The following is a 14,721-nucleotide window of genomic DNA, read 5'->3' on the forward strand; positions in this document are numbered from 1 at the left end:
TATTCTGTATTCTACTGTGTTATATATCTTCTCTCTGTATTCTGTATTCTATATTCTACAGTTTTATATATCTACTCTCTGTATTCTTATTCTACTGTTTTATATATCTTCTCTCTGTATTCTGTATTCTACTGTTTTATAAATCTACTCTCTGTATTCTTATTCTACTGTTTTATAAATCTACTCTCTGTATTCTTATTCTACTGTTTTATATATCTTCTCTCTGTATTCTATATTCTACTGTTTTATATATCTTCTCTCTGTATTCTGTATTCTAATGTTTTATATATCTTCTCTGTGTATTCTGTATTCTACTGTTTTATATCTATCCTTTCTTACAACGGCTTACTTCCTGCTGATTAGTATGCACTGTGCACTGTATATGACTAAATGTCTCCTAGCTGTATCCTCTATTGTATCCCCTGTATCCTAAATATATCCACACAATTACTCAGAAAAATGACAAAATAAACTGAAAACAAATCAACTTTAAACTAAATTAGCTTCTTATTTTTTCCTCTTAACAACTTTCAAGTCTGACATTTCATCTAGAGAAACAAAACAAAATCATTTGTCTAAAACAATTGATTTTTTTCTATCTAGTTCAAACGCCCCTCCCCCACATATTTTCTTTCCTTTCCCAATTATACCCTCCACATTTTTCATGTAAATTTGTATACGGTAAATTTTTCCTTGATCACAATTGCGTAAGAAGCGTACGTATTTGTTGTAAAATGCGGTTTTACCAGGTAAATGCTGACTCATTTACAGATTCCATTATCGTGAAAATGCCCCTGTATGAGAAATAGATAAATATATATTTGAAATGTTGTGTTGTACAAAGACAATATATGTTTATGTTTGTTTGTTGGTAACAAATGTTTAAAAGTACCCAAGCCCCACATTCTTGTATTTCAAACTCAGTTTTACTTTTTATTCTTATTTTATGATTTTCTTTAAAACTCAACATTGTATTATTTTACATATTTTCAAATATTGTGAACATTTCAAACTATATTTTTTGATAAGTAAGTGGTACAGTGAACACCATTTATTTTAAAAGTTTGTGCAATATGTTTCGTAATGCCTCGTAATGTTCATCATCCATTTTTTTGCTATCATTCCTTTAATGGACAGGAACTTGATCACAGTCTTTATAACAAACGTTCTTGGTATCTGAAAAGCTATTTTTCTTTCAAAAATGCAATGCTAGGAAAACCCCTGACAAAAGTTTTGCAACCTTGAATTAGACCTGGCAGCCCGTTCTTTCAGTTCTTTTAATTATTTAAGTTTTTTGGTTTTATAGATGACTCACAAGTCATAAAAATCTACAATATTTGAAAAATTGCAAAATCTTGTTCTCTACAAGTTTGCTTTGATCTAATTATAAAATATTTTGACTCTGACAGAAGATGTATAAGATATTGACGGAAGAAACCGTAAACAGATGACTCCGTTCCTTTTCTTCATACCTATATCTTCTGCATACTTGCAGAGATTGCAAGAACCAAGTGCCTTGAATTAGAACCTGCTCAATCATAATGAAGATATCAGTTGCTTGAGCAAGGTTTTGTAGTTCAAAAGTTTCTGTCTCTCAAAAATATAAAACTCATAATCAAAATAAACTATTTATTGTTTATTGAACCTCTGGGGCGAAAGTATAAACATAAACTGTTCCAGCAGTAAAGCCAGCAGAAACTATTTCCATATATCCGTCTCCATCCAGATCTACTACTGCCATAGTTCCAGCAGTTGTCTCCTCAGTATCAACCATAACCTAGATTTCAGGCAGAGTTAAGACTTGTATAGTATGGTCACAAAAAATGGACCAAGTTCTACGGACCGGGTGCTATGGCTAGGTTATATTTAAGTTCAGCTCATTTGTCTCTTAAAGGGTGTTCGCGAATAATAAAAGGGGTATAGGCTTGAGGCGAAAAATAAGCGCTTTTGATTGCAACTAATATTACTTCTATCTATTGCGTCTATAAGGAGAACATTGTTAAAAACGACTCATACCGAAGAACGTAGTGTCCATACAAATTCAGAAAGATGCAACATTCAACTCGGATCGGAAACAAATCAATTTAATTCCAAAAAAACCATTCAGATATTACAAACAATAGTCATCGATTATTTTTCGACGCATTCGTAAATAGTTGATATTTCATAATATTTTGTATTTTTCATTAACTGAGAGTTACTTTTGATAACATTCATTCCTGTTTCGAGGATTTTTGATAATGAAGACGACATTTTCATATTTTCCAGGAATGTTCGAAAATCCAGCGTCAGCGAAAATTATTTTTTTTAAAAATCAAAATATTATCAAATATGAACTATATTCAAAGGCGTCGAAAAATAATCGATGACAATTGTTTTTAATATCTGATTGATTTGTTTGGAATTAAATTGATTTGTTTACGATCCGAGTTGAATGTTGCATCTTTCCGAATTTTTGTTGACGCTGCGTTCTTCGGTGTGAGTCTTTTTTAACAATTTTCTCCTTATAGACGCAACAGATAGAAGTAAGATTAGAAGCGATCAAATGCGCTTATATTTCGCCGTAAAGCTATACCCCCTTTCATTTTTCGTGAACACTCCATTTAAGAAATTTTTTTTCGTAGTTTGTTTTCCATAGCTTGTTTTGGTGCTGATTCTGTTAGGGAGATTATATGCGAAGATGTTATTGTGCTATGTTATTTAAATGCTGTGATGCAAAAATGCCGTATTGCATTCTAATGGTTCCAAGAATTTTCCCGCGTTAAAGCCAGGAAGCCTTTTTTTCTGTGCTATGAAATGATGTAATGACTATATTATACATATTAATATGTTTTGTTTTTCTATATGCAGCTATGATTTTATGATGCTATAATGTTATATATAAACACTATGATACTTTAATGCCATAACGCAATATTTTGTGCTGAATTTTGATACAATGAAGCTATGGTCTTATGATGCAATGATGCAACATGAAACTTTGATGCTATAATTCTATTTTTCCGTTAACGCCATAAAGCTTTAACACTATATGATGCAATGATGCAATGGATCCAAGATACTTTGTAACCATGCAGCTATGTTTTGTGTTGTTGATGCTATGGTGCTATGATGTGATTTTCCTAAAATGTTTTTATATAAAACTTAAATGTCATTTTACTGAGGATGAAATGATGCAACATGATGCAATGATATAAACCTGTAAATCGTATTCCCAGTTATCTAGTTCCTCTGATTTGGGGAACATAATATAGTGAACACCATCATCATCTCCAGACAGGGCTATCCACGGTTTAGGAGGGTTCCCAAGCTAAACAATATATTTTGGAGAAATTTAAAATATTGTAGAAATTCGAAATATTAGAGAAATCCAAAATAAACATTTAACGGTTAACGATTGTTGACAAAGAAAATCGATAAATTATCCTTTGCCATAAGTTCAAATTCTATATCCCTTTTTCCTTGCAACATAATGGTGTAAATCTTTGTTTACAGCTTGAAATATCTAAGGTCTCCGACATAGGGTTGCAAAAATGAAGGAATCAGAAAATTGGAGTTTGTGGCAAATATACAATTCCGTTGTGTCGAATAATCCAATTAATTTAGTGGCGAGAATCACCCAAATTTCCAATATTTTATTGAATATTTTCACAAATTATTTGTCTAGAATCGATTATCATTTAACAGCCATTTGATGTGATATACTACAATAAAACTGTAATTAATGTAATGTCAATTTTTGCTCAAGGTTTCCAATGTACTCCCAGCCTTCGCTATTCAGAGCCCAAAACTTAAGACATCGTCATGAAACCCAGTGTCGGAAACCGGGTTTTACGACTGGGATAAGGCAATTTTTTTTAAAAGAAATATTATTTTATATGGTTAGTTTTACTTGTATATTCTCTCTTATTTTCTACTTCTTGATGTAAATCTACACAAAAAGAAAACTCGGGAGTTTTGTTCATCGATACTCTTTTAAATTTCCCGCTCTGAGATTTAAGATGTATAAATTATCATGAATGGCTTTCAAGAAATATGAAAGAAATTTTAAGACTATTTAATGTTATGCAAAAATAAAAAACGTTCGAAATAATCTAAAATGCAAAGATTTATTAAGATCACAAAAAGTAAATAAGAACTAGTGGTTTTCTTTTAACGGCTTGCAAAAATACTTTTTAAATTGTCTTGTAATCAAAATAATATCAAATCTTGACTGGTGTGTCTGAAAAGTCCTAAATTACAGGATAATTTTTTACTAAATACATGTAACTTTTGAAATAGTAAATATGTGACGCTCTGCAGCAAATCCAATTCAACATATTTTGTAAAAATATCTTTGAAATAAAATTTTCTGATTATTATTTCTCCTAAAAACATGGCTGAAACCATAATCTGATTAAAAATGAGAAAGATAACAAATGCAAATAAACAGACAAACATTTCTGAATTAAACATGCCACTCTATCAATATTGGGTGACTAAAAAAATTATGAAAAATTGACAATAACAAATAAAGGTTATGTTCTCACCTCATTAAGGGTTTGTCCGTATTCCACACTAGGGTAGAAGAGACGCTGTTTCCCAGGAGTCATAGAGTTCCCGAACAGATACGGATTCGCAATAAATCCTAAGATTATATTTTAACATGATTTCCTCTGCTAGAAAGTGTCTTAGCAAATATATTTTATCCTTACATATAAAGTTGTAATCTCTTTTTGTCTGTCTGTTTATTTGTCCGATTATCACTCAGGAACCCCTGAACCGATTTGCCTGAAATTTTGATTGGGGAACTCGGGAGGCCCACGGGAATGTTCTTAGCTTGGTTTTAAGATTCTGAGTATAGTGGGTCGATCTTAATAACGAAAAATGTAGTTTCCCGGTAAAATTGTTCAATTGCGGGTAAACGGCGGAAATAACTTTTAGTGGGTTTCCAAGCTATAGTAGTCAATATACTTTGGGGTTTGTTATGACAATTTTGTTACTCAAAAGTTAAGAAAACAAAAACTTAATGGAACTGTCGACGATATTTGAAGTGTCTCCTTAATTTAAAAAGTTGCAAAGTTTAAGTTTTTTCTATCTTAAAGTTAATCATTTTTGTCGTGGTTTCTCTGTGAAAGTAAAGAAGAAATTATCAAAATTCAACACGTTTAAGTTAGAAAAACGAGAACCATTGTTGCTCAGATAAAGGTTAAAGGGTATCGCTGTAAATCGGCCAGGCCACTCTTTCAATGGTGCATGACCTCAGTTGAAATGTTTTGCAATGTCCCATGTGATGTTTGTATTCTCTTATGGAATTTTCCACGATTTAATTCAAAGTTTGAATAATATTCAGTATTCAATTTTGTGATTGTCAGATTTAGGTTATCTGCGTAATAAGAAAGAATCTCATTATCATAATATAAAAGATAGTTTTGACATCATCTGAACTCTGATAAGGATACATGCAACGAATACAATCACTTGTGTAAATAAAGAATATTTCCATACTGTGTTAGGATTGTAAACCTTAATAACATGATCATTAATCAACATTAGATGTATATAGTTTAGAAGAGTTAGTTTTCGCCAAGACAATAAAAATTTACAAAAAACCAAAAAACTTAAATTTCAGGACCCAAATATTCTAAATCTATATAAGTAGATAAGGAGCTAGCAACCCAATAAAAACTATCCATGAATTGAACAGGAGCAAACAAACCAATCTAAACTATCCATGAATTGAACAGGAGCAAGCTCCCAAACTAAACTACCCATGAATTGAACAGGAGCAAGCAAACCAATCTAAACTTGAACAGGAGCAAGCAAACCAATCTAAACTATCCATGAATTAAACAGGAGCAAACAAACCAATCTAAACTATCCATGAATTGAACAGGAGCAAGCTCCCAAACTAAACTACCCATGAATTGAACAGGAGCAAGCAAACCAATCTAAACTATCCATGAATTGAACAGGAGCAAGCTCCCAAACTAAACAACCCATGAATTGAAAAGGAGCAAGCAAACCAATCTAAACTATCCATGAATTGAACAGGAGCAAGCTCCCAAACTAAACTATCCATGAATTGAACAGGAGCAAGCAACCCAATCTAAACTATCCATGAATTAAACAGGAGCAAACAAACCAATCTAAACTATTCATGAATTAAACAGGAGCAAGCAACCCAATCTAAACTATCCATGATTTGAACAGCAGCAAGCAAACCAATCTAAACTATCCATGAATTAAACAGGAGCAAACAAACCAATCTAAACTAGCCATGATTTGAACAGCAGCAAGCAAACCAATCTAAATTATCCATGAATTAAACAGGAGCAAACAAACCAATCTAAACTATCCATGAATTGAACAGGAGCAAGCAACCCAATTTAAACTATCCATGAATTGAACAGGAGAAAGCAGCCCAATCAAACCTATCCATGAATTAAACAAGAGCAAACAACCCAATCAAAACTATTCATGAATTGAACTGGAGCAAATAAAAATCAAAACTATCCATGAATTGAACAGGAGCAAACAACCCAATCAAAACAATCCATAAATTGAACAGGAGCAAACAAAAATCAAAACTATCCATGAATTGAACAGGAACAAACAACCTAATATAACTATCCATTAATTAAACAGGAGAAAGCAACCCAATCAAAACTATCCATGAATTGAACAGGAGAAAGCACCCCAATCAAAACTATCCATGAATTGAACAGGAGAAAGCAACCCAATCAAAACTATCCATGAATTGAACAGGAGAAAGCAACCCAATCAAAACTATCCATGAATTGAACAGGAGAAAGCAGCCCAATCAAAACTATCCATGAATTAAACAGGAGCAAAAAAATCACTATAAATTATCCATGTATTGAACAGGAGCAAACAAACCAATCAAAACTATCCATGAATTGAACAGGAGAAAGCAACCCAATCAAAACTATCCATGAATTAAACAGGAGCAAACAAACCACTATAAACTATCCATGAATTGAACAGGAGCAAACAAACCAATCTAAACTATCCATGAATTGAACAGGAGCAAACAAATCAATCAAAACTATCCATGAATTAAACAGGAGCAAACAACCCAATCAAAACTATCCATGAATTGAAAAGGAGCAAACAAACCAATCTAAACTATCCATGAATTGAACAGGAGAAAACAAACCAATCTAAACTATCCATGAATTGAACAGGAGCAAACAAAACAATCTAAATTATCAATGGATTGAACAGGAGTAAACAAAACAATCTGAATTATCAATGGATTGAAAATGAGGAAAACAATCTGAATTATCTATGGATTAAACAAGAGCAAGCAACCCAATCTCAATCATTCATGGATCAAACAGGAGCAAGAACTTAACTCTGAATTTTCTATGTATCGAACATGTAGCCAGGTTACATTTTGATAAATCGAGCTGAGTCCACTAGACACGCAGGAAACATTTTAACCGATTGGGAAGATGTCGGGTAAATAATTATAGACTCTTGTTGCATGTTAGACATCGGGATGTCTGAGACTATATGTTTTTAGTGCACTGGTTGGTATCAGTGAATGATTGTGCCGGTTCGGATTATGTGAGGATTAGACTGTAGTGCAGGAGCAACACATTCTATCTAAATCATGTTCTATAAGAAATTGTTTATGTAAACCTATGTTTCTCGAGGCTGAAATCTCTTAAACTTGTAAAGTATATAATTAAATGACACGTTTAATCAAAGTTAGCCCAGGAATAACAATGGCGGATATCCCGGCCATTAAACTTTAATTGGTTCATCCATCTTCTTCAGTCCCTTGTATCTTAACAGAAACCTTGCCTCCTGCAGCAGAGAGAGAAAACAACAGCATTGTTTGTCTGTTTTTAATACCGTAAATACTACATCATCTATATATTTTTTTTGTCTGTTTTTAATACCGTAAATACTACATCATCTATATATTTTGTTTGTCTGTTTTTAATACCGTAAATACTACATCATCTTTATATTTTGTTTGTCTGTTTTTAATACCGTAAATACTACATCATCTATATATTTTGTTTGTCTGTTTTTAATACCGTAAATACTACATCATCTATATATTTTGTTTGTCTGTTTTTAATACCGTAAATACTACATCATCTATATATTTTGTTTGTCTGTTTTTGTTTGTTTCTACCTACATACAAACTTAAACAAAATTAAACAAATTAGGCCCAAAATTGTTTTAGAAGCTCATATGACCTAAGGAAAGATGTTTGGACATGTCAAAATTAAAAAATGTTTCCCATGGATAAAATGGCAAACCGTACGTTTTCTGAAAATCCAAATATTTAAACAGAAAAATTCGCGAAATTTTTTGTTTGTTGGAACAAGTTTAAAAAAGGCAACTTTAAAAGCACAAATCTCAAATTGTTTCTCTATTGGGAAAAACAGCAACTTTCTTTCTAAAATCTTATTATGGCCGTAAACTACACATTATGATTACACGTAGGGAATGCTCAGAACTAAATAAATTTTTTTATAAAATATAAAAGTTACTTTTATTTCCGGCACAGCTGCAAAAGATGAAATTATCAGTATAAATGGCCGCAAATTGATTTAAATTAATTCATTTAACATCAAATCAAAAATTATTAAGAATTGATGATGATGACGGGATCATAGTGTACAGCAACGGGAAGACTGGGTTGCTTTATCAGTATCGGAAACAGGATTCCACAATTTTGTAGATATCTCAATATTTTTTTAAGGAACATTATTTTATATGATCAGTTTTATATTTGACTTTTATTTTATTTTTTTTTAATGTAAATCAACACAAACTTGAAGAACCCCGAAATCAGTTCAACGATACTCTTTTTTTTTAATTTCTGGTTCTGAATGCGTGTAGTGTACGGCAAAACTGGGGTTGTTTACATTATAGTTATCATAATGATAATTTAGACTTTCGTAATTTACCAATTTATTTAAAATCCAAATTTTAGAAAAAGTAGTTTTTTTAAAGATTTAGATTATAAGATAAAAAAGATAAAAACTTATTAACCCACGATAAACAATGTGTTAGAAAATTCTAAATTCTAAATCTGCTATTTTTGTTTGTAAACTCACAAACTTCTGAGGTCGGAATTAATAAACAGCATAAGGCGTTGATGAACTTAGAACGGATAGTTCAACATCTTCTGAAGTATAGTTGAACTTGCTATTTATAATTCAACTACTTCTCTAGTGCAGAAAGTGTAGTTTAACTCGTCAATTAAAGTTCAACTACTTCTAGATATTCACTAAATTCTACCTCAGGTACGATTATTGACTATATAATTTAAACCTTGGCCTTATCTTTCCTAAACATTCTCTTTAATACTAAAAAGTTTAAATTTACCTGATGCCAGTGATATTCTCTTCCAACCTGAAGCATCAGTCCAATCCCCTGTCATTTCATAACCCCATAGGTTTCCTGTCTCATTACCCTTCCTGCACAATAGATATATTTCATAACCCCATAGGTTTCCTGTCTCATTACCCTTCCTGTACATTAGATATATTTCATAATCCCACAGGTTTCCTGTCTCATTACCCTTCCTTTACAATAGATATATTTCATAATCCCATAGGTTTCCTGTCTCATTACCCTTCCTGTACAATAGATATATTTCATAACCCCATAGGTTCTTATTTCCATTGCCCTTTCTGTACAATAGATATATTTCATAACCCCATAGTTTCTACACAATCTGTGATTGTTACCTTGTATCATAAGCACTAGCAATGATTTCCATCTTGCCATCATTGTTCAGATCAGCCATGTGACACTCAAACGGTTGCCCTGGAGCATCATCAACAACTACGGATCTGAAAATCAAAAGATCAAGTACAGAATGCTAATATCCATGATTTATTATAATGATCAAATATTGTGTTGGGCCCGTATAACTTCAGGTATAGGAAAACGGAATAAAAGGTACTTTAATGTTGTCAAAACACAAATACTTTTACCACTTGCTTGAATATAAACATATTAAGGGGAATTTTTTAACTTAGTGTCAAACGGTAAAAAACAGCTGACTTGTACTTTCGCCATATCTCCCATTGGCCTTTAAGAATACAAGATATGATTAAGTACGTCCTAAAGGCTGAAATGCACTTAAAAATATAAAAGTTTCAACCTTTGCACTTTGATCAAAGGAGACAGCCAAAGGCACTGAGTAATTGCCAAAATTTTCTAATCTCCAAATCTTTGTATCCGGATGGTGGAGTCCTTGGATATTTCAAACTTTGACAATATGTGCTGATAGAAATCATAGTTTGAAATATCAAAGGTCTACAAAACTAGGTTGCAGTGATATAGAGATTTGAAAAAAGATTTTGTGACTAGTAATCAGTTCTTTTTAATCGTATTTATCCTATCTAATACAAACTTGATGTTATCCGGTTTAGCCCAGGCTCCAGGAGTGTTTTCAACATAATACAACATAACTCTTTCCGACCAGAGCTCACTGGTTACAATAACACTGTATTCAACTCCATCATGTTCTAAAATCTGTTCCTCGAAGTAAACATCGGGTCCCTAAACAAAATAACGATTACAGGACATTACATTTTATTGAGTAAGCATAAATTTAATTGAAACCTTCATGCAAAGATGGTAAAGCCCGATTCACAACTGTACCCTTCATCAGATCAATGATATGGAAGATATTCTCTTTTTTCTGGGTTTAAAATCGTGTTTAATTCTGGCAATTCTTATATATTTTCCTGCAGTAAAAATTTTGTAGAGGAACCATACTTAAAAATTGGCAGTTTCTTAAATTATAAACATTAAAATATAATTAACACTTGAATCAATCATTACAATCTTTACATGGAGGGCCACTCGAAATGAAGCTTACAATCCCGTTGATAATAAACATAAAACAGCCCTAATCTTTTCAAATCAGAAAAAAATATCGTTTCTATGAGCTACTGAAACATGACATTTGGTAAATAGTTTTGAACGTCGTCTTCCATACACTGTATTCGATATTAAAGGCTGTTTGCAGTTTATTTCGTTCAAAAAATCTTTTGCTCAAGTATATTTTACTTTGAAATTTATTTTACTATAATATGACTCCTATATAATATTTTTATTATTGTCTTTGGTATTAAACAACTTAACAAATTATGGAAGAAGACATTCTAAACTATTTACCAACTGTCATGTTTCGTGGGACACCCGGTGTATTAGATTTTTTATAGCTCTAAATTCAAAAATTGAGATTTACGGGAGTAATCAGAAAATTTGAAAACAATGAATCAATTAGAAAAAATGTATTAGGCTAATTTAAAAATTTTCTTGCAGAAAATACTAGCATTTACGAGTATTATTGCGTATTATGGAGATAAAGCTTGAAGATAATCCAATATGATATGGAACACTCTGTATAAAAAGTGACTAGCGGATTTTGGCTTAAAAACTATGCAGGAAATTGTTAGAATTAAACACTTTTCAAGCTTAAAAACGACTATATTTTAATTAAGTAACTTTCAGATTTTTGCTTAAAAACTATACAGGAAGTTGTTGGAATTAAATATTTTCAAGCTTGAAAAAAGGCGATACTTTCCGCATTATTGATCAGATGAATCAGATAATGGTTTCAATGGTACCGTCGTGAATCAGGCATGCCACCTTTTTTTAAACAGATTGTCACTTGAACGAGAGTTTCTTCTGAAGGCCAAGATTTTTAAAATCTAGTAATTTTTCAGAGTGAACATCAAATACAAGAACAATCCCTTTAATTTGTGGTTTAAGTACAGTGAAACCCTTAATAAGCCATACATCGAAAGAATTCATCAAATGTCGTATTCTTCACTTTCTGATAATGGAATGTTGCAGATATTTATTTTTTTAATTAAATGATTATATGGAACTCTTTAAAACTGTTCCCGCATATTCATGGCTATTTATTTATTTTCGCAAATACTGAAATTTACGAAATAAAGAATAAAACTCATTGAAAAATTGTCAAGACGACATTTGATAAATTCTTTCGATGTATTCGTTATTAAGGTTTTTACTGTATTAGTACCTGACTGATCTGAACAAAATGTTGCCACTCCCAGTTTCCTGGTTTCTCTGGTCTAGTATCTCCAGGATTCTTGAACCAAACAAACTCTCGGATAGGATCCCCTCCGAGCAGAGGAACTCTGAACCTGGCGGTGAACGCATCAAGAAGTCCATCATTATCAACATCCTTCCAGACAACCCAGTGGTAGGACCAATCATGATCCTGGTTTGCAGCAATATCCCATGGTCCGACAGGGACTCCGCTGGAGGTATCGTAAACCTCTAGATGTCCGTTGGTTTTACCTGGGACCAGGAAACCTGAGGTCTGAACAATCCCTTCGAATCCCATAACTTCCTTAGGCAGGTAGACAGGGTAGTTGGGCCAGTAGGCTGTAGATGCTCCGCCCAGCTGCTCCAGGTTATCCGCCCAGCTGCTGACAGAGTCCAGCATCTCTCCGGGGTTCTTGATGAAGTACACAGAATCATGGAAGAATGGCAGAGCTGACAAATAGAAGTTCACATTTTTATATCTGGGTTTAGTTCTTAATCATGTTCTCTATATTTTTAACATGATTAAACTCATATATTTTTAATAAGTAATTCTTGTTAAACAAATTGCATTTTGAAACTAAACTAGTCATTATAATGAAAACTATATTATAACATTTGGAAAAATAACAAAATGATAAAATCTCATTTTGAAAATGTTAATTCGACTAATAAAGATCATAATTTGAGTTTATCAGTCATCTCCTATTCAACAGTTTTATGGGTCCCACTGTACCTGGATTAAAGGTTGTGATATATAGATAATTAGCTCCGTCCTCCTCAGTAAAAACTTCAATAAATCCGGCATTTCCGAGCTTAAACCGTCCCAGCTCCCGGGGCATCCATTGCTCTGCTAACCCTAGACAGAAGCACGAGGCTAGAGCTACAAAGAACCTCATTCTTCAGGTTCAAACAAGGAATGAGATAAACCTGTCCCAGCTTCTAGAAAGATTCATCTCTTATCTTTTTCTCTGCGTGTCAGTTACTTGCATTGACGAACATTATTATAAAAGAAAAAGATACGAACCTTCGTTTCATAATTTCAATTTACCATGTGACACCTATAATGTACCAACTTTTTAAACCTATATACATACTCCCTGTATCCTCTACTTCCTTCTCCCTGTATTCTCTACTCTCTTCTCCCTGTATCCTCTACTCTCTTCTCCTTGTATCCTCTACTCTCTTCTCCCTGTATCCTCTACTCTTTTCTCCCTGTATCCTCTACTCTCTTCTCCCTGTATCCTCTACTTCCTTCTCCCTGCATCCTTTACTCTCTTCTCCCTGTATCCTCTACTCTCTTCTCCCTGTATCCTCTAATATCTTCTCCTTGTATCCTCTACTATCTTCTCCCTGTATCCTTTACTATCTTCTCCCTGTATCCTCTACACTCTTCTCCCTGTATCCTCTACTCTCTTCTCCCTGAATCCTCTACTTCCTTCTCCCTGTATCCTCTACTCTCTTCTCCCTGTATCCTCTACTCTCTTCTCCCTGTATCCTTTACTCTCTTCTCCATGTACCCTCTACTCTCTTCTCCCTGTATCCTCTACTCTCTTCTCCATGTATCCTCTATTTATCAACCAACCTTCTCCCAATATTCTCTACTCTTTTCTCCCAATTCATCCAACCTTCTCCCTGTATTCTCTACTATTTTCTCGTAATATAATCCAACCTTCTCCCTTTATACTCTACACTCTTCTCCCTGTATCCTCTACTTCCTTCTCCCTGTATCCTCTACTTCCTTCTCCCTGTATCCTCTACTTTCTTCTCCCTGTATCCTCTATTCTCTTCTACCTGTATCCTCTACTCTTTTCTCCCAATATCATCCAACATTATCTCTTTTCTCCCTATTATTATCCAACCTTCTCTGTGTCCTCTATTCTTTTCTCGTAATATCATCCAACCTTCTCCTTGTATTCTCTAATCTTTTCTCCCAATATCATCCAACCTTCTCCCTGTATCCTCTACTATTTTCTTCCAATATCATCCAACCTTCTTCCTAGGTATCCTTTACTCTTTTCTCGCAATATCATCCAAACTTCTCCCTGATATCATCTACTCTTTTCTTCCAATATCATCCAACCTTTCCTTGTATTCTCTACTCTTTACTCCCAATATCACCCAACCTTCTCCCTGTATACTTTACTCTTTATCCCAATATCACCTAACCTTTTCCCTGTATCCTCTTCTCCCTTCTCCCTATATCCTCTACTCTCATCTAACCTTCTCCCTAGATATCCTTTACTCTTTTCTCCCAATATCATCCAACCTTTTCCAGCTGTATTCTCTACTCCCTTCTCCCTGTATCCTGGCTACTCTTTCGATCTCTTCTCTCTGTATTCTCAACTCCATTCTCCCCTTATCTTCAGTATCAAGGATACTCTCAGAAACTCTCTCGCTTCTCCCTGTATCCTCTACTCCAAATTGGCCCTTTATCCTGGCGGTATAGTGTATTTTTCGACCTCCACATATCCGCCATATACTCCACTTCTGACCTACGCCAAATCCGCTATACTACACATCCGACCTACTAGCACGTGGTATTACAGCTGCTATATGGACTTGTGGTCGCAGCGCCCGGCCCCCTAGCCTGTCCTAGCCGCGGCGCTAGGCCCAGTAATTGTCTTAACCTAACCTAACCCTCAAATAATACTAAA

General features: G+C 33.6%; 1 protein-coding gene across 1 annotated transcript; it reads right to left on the minus strand.

The window, feature by feature from the left end:
* Positions 1 to 1,614: 1,614 nt before the first annotated feature.
* Positions 1,615 to 12,991, minus strand: LOC111695318 (uncharacterized). Its single transcript, XM_023464597.1, has 8 exons — positions 12,801 to 12,991; positions 12,039 to 12,517; positions 10,392 to 10,540; positions 9,721 to 9,825; positions 9,356 to 9,447; positions 4,530 to 4,627; positions 3,200 to 3,310; positions 1,615 to 1,777 (listed from the first exon to the last, which is right to left on the minus strand). The coding sequence occupies exons 1-8, from the start codon at positions 12,961 to 12,963 to the stop codon at positions 1,637 to 1,639; spliced, it is 1,338 nt and encodes a 445-aa protein (XP_023320365.1). The 5' UTR covers positions 12,964 to 12,991; the 3' UTR covers positions 1,615 to 1,636.
* Positions 12,992 to 14,721: the final 1,730 nt, after the last annotated feature.

The sequence above is a fragment of the Eurytemora carolleeae genome, unplaced genomic scaffold, assembly GCF_000591075.1.
Source record: "Eurytemora carolleeae unplaced genomic scaffold, Eaff_2.0 scaffold43, whole genome shotgun sequence".
NCBI lineage: Eukaryota > Metazoa > Arthropoda > Copepoda > Calanoida > Temoridae > Eurytemora > Eurytemora carolleeae.